This window comes from Sardina pilchardus, chromosome 6 (genome assembly GCF_963854185.1).
Source record: "Sardina pilchardus chromosome 6, fSarPil1.1, whole genome shotgun sequence".
In the NCBI taxonomy this organism is placed as follows: Eukaryota; Metazoa; Chordata; class Actinopteri; order Clupeiformes; family Clupeidae; genus Sardina; species Sardina pilchardus.
The window spans coordinates 22,204,713-22,217,233 of record NC_084999.1 but is presented as its reverse complement, the minus strand read 5'-3'; the positions used below and the strand labels follow the sequence as shown (position 1 = coordinate 22,217,233).

General features: G+C 42.8%; 1 protein-coding gene across 1 annotated transcript in view; it reads right to left on the bottom strand.

Annotated features, from left to right (window-relative positions):
* Positions 1 to 6,563: 6,563 nt before the first annotated feature.
* The window catches only part of itga8 (integrin, alpha 8), a 71,082-nt gene continuing 65,124 nt past the window's right edge, over positions 6,564 to 12,521 (bottom strand). Inside the window, exons 28-30 of the mRNA XM_062539064.1 lie at positions 11,431 to 11,532; positions 9,796 to 9,918; positions 6,564 to 8,446 (exon numbers count right to left, since the gene is read on the bottom strand). Of these exons, the coding sequence (XP_062395048.1) occupies positions 8,357 to 8,446; positions 9,796 to 9,918; positions 11,431 to 11,532 (315 nt within the window). The 3' untranslated portion in view covers positions 6,564 to 8,356. The remainder of the gene's footprint in view (positions 8,447 to 9,795; positions 9,919 to 11,430; positions 11,533 to 12,521) is intronic.

The window sequence follows — 12,521 nt, the reverse complement described above, 5'->3', positions numbered from 1 at the left end:
GCACATAGTTAAGCCTAAAGGCAGAACAATTTTTTTAATCATATGATTCTTGGCAGACACTTGTCCAAATAAGGAAATAAATAAGCCTATATTCATCAGGTCCACTTTTACTTATCCAAATGATCTAAGTACCATGCAGTCTGCATTCATATTTGTGCTTGATTTTATAGCCTACACCTGTGGAAGGGACCTCATGACACAATGAATACTAAAATGAACAGTTGCAAACAACATCAAAGTAAAGCCTAGAAAATGAAAATACTAGTGATAGACTAAACAGCTAATGACAAAAGCCTAACCATAAATATAAACCCCAACTCTGCCAGAAATAATGAATACGAAACTTGATGAGTAGGCTAATGAACAATCAGAAATAAACATGAATGTAAATTATTAGACAACATAGGCAACTCACCCCTCAAAAGTTTGTGCATCGGTGAATGGTGGATAGTTAGACCCATTTGATAGGCTAGCCTACTTGTCTTTGCTTTACGCGGAGAATGCTCCCGAATCTTCAACAAATGGACTCTAAAAGCCTAGCCAGGCTAGCCTAACCGGTTTTTCCCCATCATTCATTTGCATGTGTTAAGCAAATTTCATAAAGAACAATTACAGTGGGTACGGGTCTTGTCTTTGCTCTTCTGGCGCTTTTTATATGATAGATAGATAGATACTTTATTGATCCCCAAGGGGAAATTCAAGGAAAGCAACTTTAGCAACAAATTGACTAGAAAAGCCTACCTAGACTAGCCTAACCTGAGTCGACACTTTCTCTCCATGTATTGTTTCTGACCAGACAGCTTTGTTCCTGCCGTCGTAATGCCTTGACACAGTGTTCGAATTACCTCGTCGTTTAAGACACGAAGTTATATGGGTTCCCTGTCAGCAACGTTGTGCATCAGCACTGCCCCCGACAGCGTCCTGTGAGCCGAGATCCAGCCGGTTTTTGATCGTTTTTGATGCCGGACTATTTTCTTCAGCAGGTTTCTGGGGTCACGAAAGTAAAGTGTTTTTCTTCTCAAAACCATATGCGTTCAACAGAGTGATATATTTGCACCACAAAAACGTTGTCCAGCTGTCAGTAGCGCGCAGTGATAGGAATCGCGAAAAATAAGTAAGTGATAACGAGGTTTGAATTTTTCCTGGACAACGTTTTTGTGGTGCAAATATAGCCTATCACTCTTTTGAACGCATATGGTTTTGAGAAGAAAAACACTTTACTTTCGTGACCCCAGAAACTTGCCGGACTACTTTCTTCACCATCAAAAACCGGCTGGATCTCGGCTCACAGGACGCTGTTGCGGGGTAAGTCAGTGCTAATGCACAACGTTGCTGACGGGGAACCCATATAACTTCGTGTCTTAAAACCCGAACTATCCCTTTAAGCGCAGAGAATACTCTCTCGCATTCGGCCGAAGTAGGTAAAACGTGTTGCCTGCGAACTGCGATGACAAGTTTCTTCAGGCAGTAGGCTACCCTTCCCTTCCCCCTTGCATTTTAACGTTCCGATACTCCTCGACAGCCTGTATGGTTGGCCCCCTCGGACAGTGATTTCGAGCAGAACTAGTAGTGCCCTGGCCAGAACCAAGGGGGCTGGGCACTACCGGGCCCTAAGGGTTATTTTTTTTCACTGGCTAGTTAAGGCATATCTCGCCCATATCACGAAACACTTCCCCTCTTTAACGTAATCTGTTAGGATCTCCGAAAACATTACATTACATTACATCACATTACATTTGGCTGACGCTTTTTAACCAAAGCGACTTGCAACATGGTGAAAACATTTAAGCTTTTTAGAGCACTTAAAAACCATAATAAGTGCATCAGTGAGCGTAAGAAGTGCATCAATGACTACAATTGTCTGTAGTAGTGCTATGAGAAGAGATGTTCTCTGAAGAGCTGTAAACGAAAAGGGGCAGAGAAATTGCGAGACAAGAAGAAGCGTTGGCACATTTTACAGCTCCGGTTGCCGATGACAGTGGTGGCGGTGGCGACATTGAACAGGGATGCAGTGCATTCATGCAGTAAAACATTTTGGTAAGCAAATGTACACCATCCACCTGCTCAGCACCGCCGCTACCACCACGCGCATTACGCACTGTGCGTAAGGCACAAGGGGCGCCGGGGCACCGACATTTAAGTAGCTTTACTTCAAACTGATTTTCATTCTCCCGAACATATACAATGTCAAAATACAACAACAACATGATACATGCAATGATGATGGATCTTCTCTCCAATGGAATCTCCACTATGCAGTAGATTATAATTTCAACATTATGCTACTCCATTTAATTGGGAACGCATCTTGAGTGCGCACGAGATGGAGGGGTAGAGAGAGAACTATCCGGTTCCCACTACTGACCATTTATAAACTGCGAGCGTGGCAGTATCTACCATAGAGCGGTCATGTCCTCGGTATTTCTTTGTTCATGTTCCGTATAATTTAATAAGTAAAACTAGCTGAGGAGACAATCATCATTGCCTCAACGCACCCTGGTGTCACGTAGCGTAGCCTATTGCAGTCACATGGCCGGTGTTATACGGTTCTCCCTATACGCACACATACGCAAGTTGCGTAGGGCCCCACAGGTTAATTAAGGCCCCTCCCCCCGTCTCCCCTTCAATCAAACTTGCGACAGCTAGTACAACGATAAGAAGATGAAGCGGAATTACCCTTCACTCAGGCCATGAAAAACGAAAGAGGAAACCACAGGAGAAGGAACAACGGGAACAACAGTACTTGTGCTCGTTCAGTTTGATGACAGTTAATAATCTTATATACAAGGCTATTACCGTTTCATTGATTTGCATCTCTCAAGCGCGAGTGTTGCTGACCTACATAACAGGTCAGTGCATCTTTTGATCGGTCTGAGTTGTGTTTACTTGATTGCTTGCCATGCTTTCCCAGTCAAAATACTGGGAAAAAGTTGTTGATTATAACGGCATATGCCGTGAATTATAACGGCGACTGCCTGGCTACAGATGTGGAGTGGAAAAAAGCACAGATTTTAACGCGTTCATAATAACGTGCGTGCTCAAAATGAAACTAGCAGTTTTTCACCCTCCCCTTAAGATTTTTAAATGAATGCAATGGTTTAGCAATATTTCAGTCCAACGTTAGTTGGCTTGGCTTAGATACAACTGAACGCCTATATCAAATGGAAAGAAGGCGAATTAACTTTGACTAGCCAAAATATTTAGTTGAATTTTGATTCTGCTCTGCTGCATTCTATACACACAGTAGCAGGCCTAGTCTAAATTGTAAGCATGAAGTATTAAACATATTCATATGAATTAATTTAATAACATTTAGATGGTCTAGTTGGACAAAATATGGAAGAAAATCAGGGGGAACCAGATTGAATGGACCTAGTGCAGATACAATTAACAACAACAACATTATATCTGAACAGTTATGGTTTTTGTTCATATGGAAACTTATTATTGTCATTTTTCATATTGTTATAGCCTGTGCTGTGGTTATTGCAACTATTAGGCTTTTCAAATGTATTTGAAACAATTACTTTTAACTCATGTAGTGTTAATGTAAGTCACAAAACATAATTGTTGTCTACAGGTGCTATGCTCAAGTTTGTAAGAAGAGATGCAGCCAGTCAGTCAGTGCAAGCACATCTGAACATTCTGCTTCAGCAAGTACAAGCACAGATACAGATTTAGCTTCAGCAAGTGCAAGCACAAATGATCCATATTAAGCTTCAGCCAGTGCAAGCAGCCCAGACCCTAAAACTGCTCCACCAAATGACCGAGCAGACTGGCCTCCAGTCTTAACAGACTCTATGCGAGCTGAGTTTGTGCAGTTTGTGAGTTTGTCCATTCAAATCAAGACAGGATTTTTCTTACCCCAAAGACAAGACTAGTAGAGGGTTCCATATAGGCTTACAGAGACAGCTGACAAATGGAAAAAGATTGCAGGAGCTGGCTTTCATACTCAGTGTAGGACGGCGTGGCGGGAATGGAATGGAGACAGGGTGACTAGCAAATGGCAAGATGTTTATTCCTTAAAGGCACAGGCAGTCTAACCTGACTTTTGCCAGATCCTGCTTCACACAAGGATCTGGGACTTCTCGATAGGAGATGTATTTATGAAGGCGGGTCCTTGTAAAACATCCTCGCATGTGATTTGATAAACCACTTGCCTGTTATCTTGAATGACGTGCTAGGCTTCTTCAAGCTCTTGCCAAACGGAAGAAGAGTAAAAACATCCTTGCCACCAATAAATGTCTCAAAACTATTCTCTGTTAATCTTTTAAAGAATGAATACTCGATAGATTTGACAAAACGGTTGAAATAGCAGAATCAATGTCAGCACAAGACTCCTCACTGCGTGCCGCCATTGTTGTTTGAATCAAACACTCGCTTCCGCGCTCCTGATTGGTTCATAATTTTTTGATCGCAGGAAAGGAGTTGGGATTGCCCTCGAGTCCAGACCCTTGTGTGTAGCTCAGCGAAACGCCTCTGGTGGAGCATGGCGGAACTACAAGGGTCTGGCGAGAGTCAGGCTACAGGCAGTCATCACGGAGACAAAAACAAAAACAAAAACTCCAAATAACAACTTTAAATCAATAATTGAGGTCTTGAAAAGAATACTTCAAACTATCAATAAGCAAACAAAAAAGCAAAACTGGTCCTAGGCATTCTCCTAGGTCTATTCACAGGTACTCTCACTATACCCCCATGTCCTACCCAGTACTTATCCCCCATGGCTTAACCCATTACTCTCATCCACAAATCAATTATCCATAAAAATATACATTGTACTTTCTAATATCAATAACTAAAGTCAATACAATATTACCAGCACACAGTTTACTCACCAGCGCCACACATCACATTACATCATCATAAATAACCATATAGCTCATAAGCCCCAAACACCCCTTCTCTCACACACACAATTATCAGTCCATGCTATGACGTCACCCAGCCCAAAGTTCAAATGTCCCGCGGGAGATGCCATCGGATCCTTTGCCCAGACGCGGAAGTAACCACGCACCGGCTGCCAGGTAAGAGTTCGTTGTATGAGTTGTTTGTTTGTGTAACAAGGTGAAACTTTCGTGCAGAGCAGGTGACCCAAATGAATGGATAAAATGAGGCTGAATTACTCAATAAATAAATACTTTATTTCCTTTTTTTGAATGTTCCAGAAGGGAGGGACAAAGACAGGGGGGTAGCTGTGTCTGCCTCCGTAGCACTAGTCAGACAAACACATCGCTCCACTAAAAGGTAACAGTTATGCTGTCACACAGGTGTTGGTTACACAGCAAACATTAAGAGGCATATCATTACACTGCAAACATCAGGAGTGCCTGTCAGTCACACAAGAGGACACACGTGAGATGTTCAAACCCACACTGGCCACTAGGGCATTATGGACACACTAAGATGGAGCTCTGCTATCTAGGAGCTGGAGGAGCAAGTCACAGCCAAGGGGCCGGAGAAATAAACAACACAAATACAAAAGAAAACTAAATTTAAACTGGGGGAAGAGTTGAAATAAAGAGGGGAATGTAACTAAGCAGCCCTGGTCTCACGACAGGAGACGTGCTGAACGGGCTGCTTCAAGAACGCTGGTCAGCTAGACCAGTGACGAGTGGGAAAGGGCAAACAAACGAATAAAATAAACAATTTTGTGCAAAATAAAGTGTTGTGTTTGAAACTCGGTGTGCGTGTTTGGTTTTGGTGCATGTGATAGCGCAGTCAGTGGTAACGGGCAGCAGCACCGTTACACTCAGTCAAAAATGATGCTGTGTATTGTTTTTGCTGCAAGCTCTTTTCCACAAAAATCTTTAAAATAATAAAAGGTGTCAATGACTGGTCAAATATCAACGCCATTCTGAAGCACCATGAGGGTAGTCAAGAGCGTGCAAACAATATGATTAAGTGGAGAGAACTTGATCTGCGCCTAAGTCGTGGTCAAACAGTTGGCCACATACAAATGATCGCTTTTGAAGCTTAAAGAAAGAGATGGCGGGATGTCCTTAAACGTCTCCTAAGCATCACTCAGTCATTGGCAGAAAGGAACCTGACATTTAGAGGTTCATCAGAAAAGCTCTTCCAACCTGATAATGGACATTTCCTTGAAGAAGTTGAGTTAATGGCCAAATATGATGTTTTGGAAAACCACCTGAACAGAATTAAAGATGGTGAAACACATGCTCATTACCTCAGTAAAGACATACAAAATGAGCTTATCCAGCTTGTGAGTGACAGGATTCTTGAAACAATTGTAACACAAATAATAGATTCAAAATACTTCATCATCTTGGACTGCACACCTGACATTAGTCACCAGGAGCAGATGTCCTCAGCGTTGCTTTACAAGGACAGCCAGAAATCCAGCATTTCCTGACTATTGAGAACCATCCCTGTAAATGGCGAAGAGCTACTAATGTGTTGTTCAGATGTACACATTCTTTCTCTTACAGAACCTTTGCATGTCCCTAGTTTCACATTAACTGGGTCAAATATTGTATGCTTTGAGTGGGAGTGTATTTCAGGTAGAGTTCCCTCCCAGATAATCAGACAAATAACCGTTTGCAATTTCAAATGACTTTATTTCGATAGAAAATCTGTCCAGCAATGCCAGCAAACTCAAAAGAATTGTGTTACAATACAATAAACAGGCAAAATATCTGACAAAAAGTGTGTGAGGATAGACAATTAGAAATAGAATTGGGATTTAAAATCTTTAAATGGCCAAAAGAAGGGAGATAATTCAAAGCGGGTGTTTTTCTTTTAATCATTTTAAGGTGAAATAAATATCCCCTCTGAAGTCCAGCTTGAGACAGTCCTGTGTATGACAGACCACTCCCTTTTTTTTAATCAGTATCTATCTACAGAAGACGAGCCAGGAACCAAGCCTGACTCACTCTCATTGAAACAACACATGCACACAGACACTCATGCTCACAGACATACAGTAGTACATACATACATACTCACTCACATACGTACATGTATGCACACACAAGTCTATATTCTTATTTATTCACTTCAAGCACAAATAAAATATCCCAGTGTTAAAGGCCCCTTTATCCATCCATCCATCCAAGTTATCACAATATTGCACTTATCAATAATATATATTGAAATGTATACTCATTTATCTACAGTACACGTCCTCTGGAGCATGGCCAATGATTGATCAACATTTAAATATTAAAAGCAATCTTCTCACTGTGAAAAAAAGGGAATTTTTTGCAAACTGTAATAATACATAACCCTATGTGGAATTATTAAGGCAAATTAGATGTTAAATTATTTTGATTTGATTAAAAACGGAAGCATGCAACACAATCATTCTGACGTCAAGTCAGACAGACACATAAAACCAAGCCATTTGCTTCCTGAGTGTTCCGTACACATGTTGAAATGTGTCTGTGTGTGTCTATATCTTTGTCTGTGTGTATGTGAGTGTGTGACTATTGAGTGTGGAGTGGACGGTAGCCGTCTAGGCCACGAAGGCATTCATAACAGGGTACGGGGTGTAACAGTCACCGTGCAGGACTATACTACAGGCACACTCATCATCAGAGTCATCCTGTAAAGTTCAAAGTTCAGATTCTGTGTCAGTAAGGCAACTAATGTGTCATAAAGGAGGAAATCTGCCCTGCTTGAACTCTGACCATCCATCACTAACGTCACACAGGGCTTCACACAGGGACGCGAGCTACAAAGGCTGCTCTGCAGCAGTTCCCTCATTGGTCTCTGCAGCGCTGCAATTCACACTCTGACCAGTAGAGGGCAGGCGAGTAACAAGTAACCGCAGGAAAGCAGGTAGCTGGGGCCACAGTGGGGAGAGACAACATGGATGTGGGGGAATGCAAAGGCTGGTCATTGGTCCGGTCGAAGAGGAACAACAGTCCACTAGGCTTGCATGCAAACTGGTGGCCTAATATTTCTAAACGGTCACGCCTGATACCTAAAGTCCAGTGGTGGGAAAGCCTGTTCCCTACAATGGTGGATGTTGATTGGTCATCATCGTCATTCGAGGGAAGCTCCCAATGGCATGGAGCTGGACAGGACGCTCCAGCAGCAAGAGAGAAGTGAGGTGATTGGTCATCTGATGGCTCCCACTCAAGGCATGTGCTGCAGTTGAGGTCACAACATTTGGACTGGAGTTGGTCAGCAACTGTGTCTGTGGTGAGAGGTGCCCAAGTGCAATGTGGGATTTGTAGTTTTTTTTTTCAAGGGAAATTGGGGGTTGAGGGGGTTGTTGGCAGGTCATCGGAGAGCGAAGAGATTATTTTGAGTCTTTCAAGCGCTCTCTCTCTCTCTCTCTCTCTCTCTCGCTCCCTTTCTCCTTTCCACACACACATTCTCAGACGGCGTCTCACGCGTCTGTCGACTTGTCTCCTGTGAGCTGTTCTCGGTCCGACACGTCCTCGTCTTTTGGCGGCCGTGCCCGGTCGAAGAATCCACACTGCAGAAGAGAACACAAAGTGAGATGAGAAGATGAGAAACGAGCTCCACATTTCTGACCCTTTCCCTCTCTTACTGCCATCTCCTTATTCTGGGTAACATATCCTTTGCAGTACAGCATAACTTCCAGTAAACGGCACCATTTACAAAGTCTTTCAACACCATCCCACGCATTGGACGTTTACCACCGACTGCCAATTTAGCACAAAGGCTGGCCCGGAGGCAAGGGTCAGAGGCCTAATATGCCGTGTTAAGAAGATCTATAATGACAAAAGCAGACTAGAACATGCCTCCCTGCGCTCACCGAAATATTTTTCAAATGAAGTCAGGAGCAAATCTGAGAGTCCCCAAGCAAGCCTGGGAGTGGAGTACATTTTTACAATGATCTGCATGATTGTCTGCAAAATAAAAGCCTTGGCACTTGTACTCAACATTGGATGCATACACACGCATGAGACACACACACACACACACACACGCACACTTGGAATGTTGAAAGGGGATTTGATTTTCCTATTTGTATGTCTTAAGTGTGTGTGTGTGTGTGAGAGAGAGAGAGAGTGTGTGAGTGAGTGTATGTATGGATAGGGGGTATTTTTGTCCAATTGAATTAGAGGCCCCCCCATCGGGAACACAAACCCAATCAAAAGTCTGAGAACACAACTGCAGACACAACATGGATAACATCTACATGAGCTATTAACACACACACACACACACACACACACACACACACAGCAGGATTGATAACATCTACATGACTCATTAATACTGAACATGCACAACACCCCTTCCTCTCTCTCCCTCCTTCTTTTCTCTGCTTTCTTCCTTCTCTCTCTCTCCATCCTGGTTCCCCTCTGCCTCTCAGTGTTCCTCTCTCTGTCATCATTCCGTTATACCCCCCGTTCGTTTGTTTTGCTTTTGCTCTGATGCAGAACGGTAGTTACAAAACAACAGAGTACATTTTCTTTTAATTACAAACACACACGCACAGAGACAGACACAGCGCTCTCTCTCTCTCTCTCTCTCTCTCTCTCTCTCTCTCTCACACACACACACAAACACAAACACACAGACGTGCGCGCACACACACACACACACAAACACACAGACGTGCGCACACACATACACACACACACACACACACACACACACTCGTGACATGTGTTTGTCCCCAGGCTCGGTGTCTTTGAAGAATTTATTAACACATAATTAGCAGAGCTGCACTAGAGCAGCATGTGTGTGAGTATGTAAGTGTGTCTGTGCATGTACATCTATAACAGAGCTGCCCCCCCTGTGTGTGTGTGTGTGTGTGTGTGTGTGTGTGTGTGTGTGTGTGTGTGTTCTTACCTTCCACATGGCCACTGTGAGCATAGCCAGCACCAGCAGACCCAGTAGTATGGCCAGTATAATCACCCAGAGTGGAATGGCAAAGGACACATCAGGAATGGCCCATACCACAAACGTCCCGATCTAGAAACACACACACACACACACACACACACACACACATACATTGTATACATCATTCAGACTTAATCCTGCACCCCCACTTATATATACACACACACACACACACACAGACAGACACACCCTCCGACCCCCTCCCCCCCCACACACAACCAGTGCAACCGGAAGTGGAGCTGACCCTGAGTGCAGTTCAGATCAGTGAGCTTTCTGGGTAGTTCATTGTGCACTGCCATTGGTCAAGAGCTGGGAGGGAAAATCAGCTACTTCCACCTTCCAAATAGCCGGAATCACACACACACACACACACACACACACACACACACACACACACACACACACACACACACTCTGACTGTCTCTCCACACATGACTGTGTTTATTCTACCCTGCAGTCCCCAGTTTAACCCTTTCCCTCCCTTCTCCCTCTTCCCATGTGAATCTGAATAGTTAGCTCATCATCTGAGGGTGCCCTGCCTTTCCCACTAATTCCTGGACAATTCACATGGACAGTCAGTCCGTATGGTTCTCATTTTAGAGGTTCTACAAATGCATTGGCATTGTCCTTCAGATGGTAATGAATCCGATGTCAGCGTGGACATCAACCAACATGTTCAGTGAATACTGTATGAATTAAATTATTTATTGTTGTACACATAGTATACATCAATGTATTCACATGCATCTTAATTTAAGTAGATATTATATATATGTCAATGTACTCATGATACATTATTTAAAAGAGTGATATTTTATACTACTTATATTGCAGTATGTTAATGGTATATTAGTTTGGGACATCATTAAGATGTACTTTAAGTGTCCTTATACTTGGGAAGTACTAAATACCACTTATTAGTAGATACACTAATTTTGAAATGTCTGTACAAAATTAAGTAAGTACACTAAATATGTCATTGTCAAACTTGTCATTGTCATTGTCATTTAGCGCACTCAATTTTACTTGGGGAATTGTCTTCACAATGAACCAAAGACAAGCTCTTATATCTGTATATCTGTGTGAGTGTGTGTGTACGGGACAGTGTGTGTGTGTGTGTGTGTGTGTGTGTGTGTGTGTGTGTGTGTATGTGTAGTATACATATTGTGGCGTTTATATGCAATTCAAGTCGATAATTCATTCAGGCTTGTGGAGTAGAAGTGAAATGTCCTCCAACCTTCTGGTGAACCATTTTCTTTTTTTTTCAGAGATTACATGATTGTAGTGGAATAAAGTGTGCTGGTATGTGAAGTTTATGAATAGCTTTCTTAGAAAGTTGGGGCATTGTTTCATTTGATTCAAAATGTCTGTGACAAGCGTACACACCACACACACACACGCACACACACACACACACACACACACACACACACACACACACACACACACACACACACAGACAAACACACAAACACACACACAGACACATGCTACCACACTCACTCACACACACACACACACACACACACACACACACACAGACACACACACACACACACACACACACAAAGTAAACTCACCGATTTGCTGTGCTGGGGCAGTGTGTGTGGCTGCACTCTGTAGGGCATGCTGAGAACACGTAGGGACACACTGGAGTTGAGCACGTAGGGGATGTTCTGCCTCTGCACACACACACAACAACAAACAGTGTTAATCCACTACTACACTAACACAGGGCACACACAAACAAGAAAACACTCTTAACACACCACAAAGGTAACACTGACATAACAACGCTAACGTGACACCAACACACCACTGCACTAACACTAACATACACGGCAAACACAAACATGAGAACACACCCTCTGACACAAACATAATACCAACACACCACTAACCTAACACTAACACAACACTAATGCAACACTAACATGCATGGAAAAAAACACTATCAAGGTTTCCATCCAAATCATTCTAAGCACATTCAAGGAAATTAATCAGAAAGAATATGTTCGTGCACATTTCCATCCTCTGTATTGTGTGGATGAAAATGATCAATCTTCTAATCAAGGCATCAATTGTAAACAGCTGTATAAACATATTACATTTATTTGAATAGGTTTCCATCAACCTGGGCCTCATTAGACCCTGCTATGGAACTTGGGTGTTAATCCGCAACTAAAATCCTCTCCGGCAAATTGATTTCTTATTCAACGTAGAAGACTTCAGACATTTATTTTCTCAGAATTTACAACTAAATAGATGTTCCAACTAATGTGCATTACAGCATTGAGGGGAACCGTAGAGCTAACATGACACAGAACAACCACCGACACACAGACACAGAACAACCACAGACACACAGACACAGCACAACCACCGACACAACACAGACACAGCACAACCACCATCACAACACAGACACAGCACAACCACCGACACAACACAGACACAGCACAACCACCGACACAACACAGACACAGCACAACCACCGACACAACACAGACACAGCACAACCACCATCACAACACAGACACAGCACAACCACTGACACAACACAGACACAGCACAACCACCGACACAACACACAGTCATATCTCTGCATTTTGTTAATGTTAACATCAGATGATATTAACATTAACAGACTTAATCCACATGGAAAGAACTT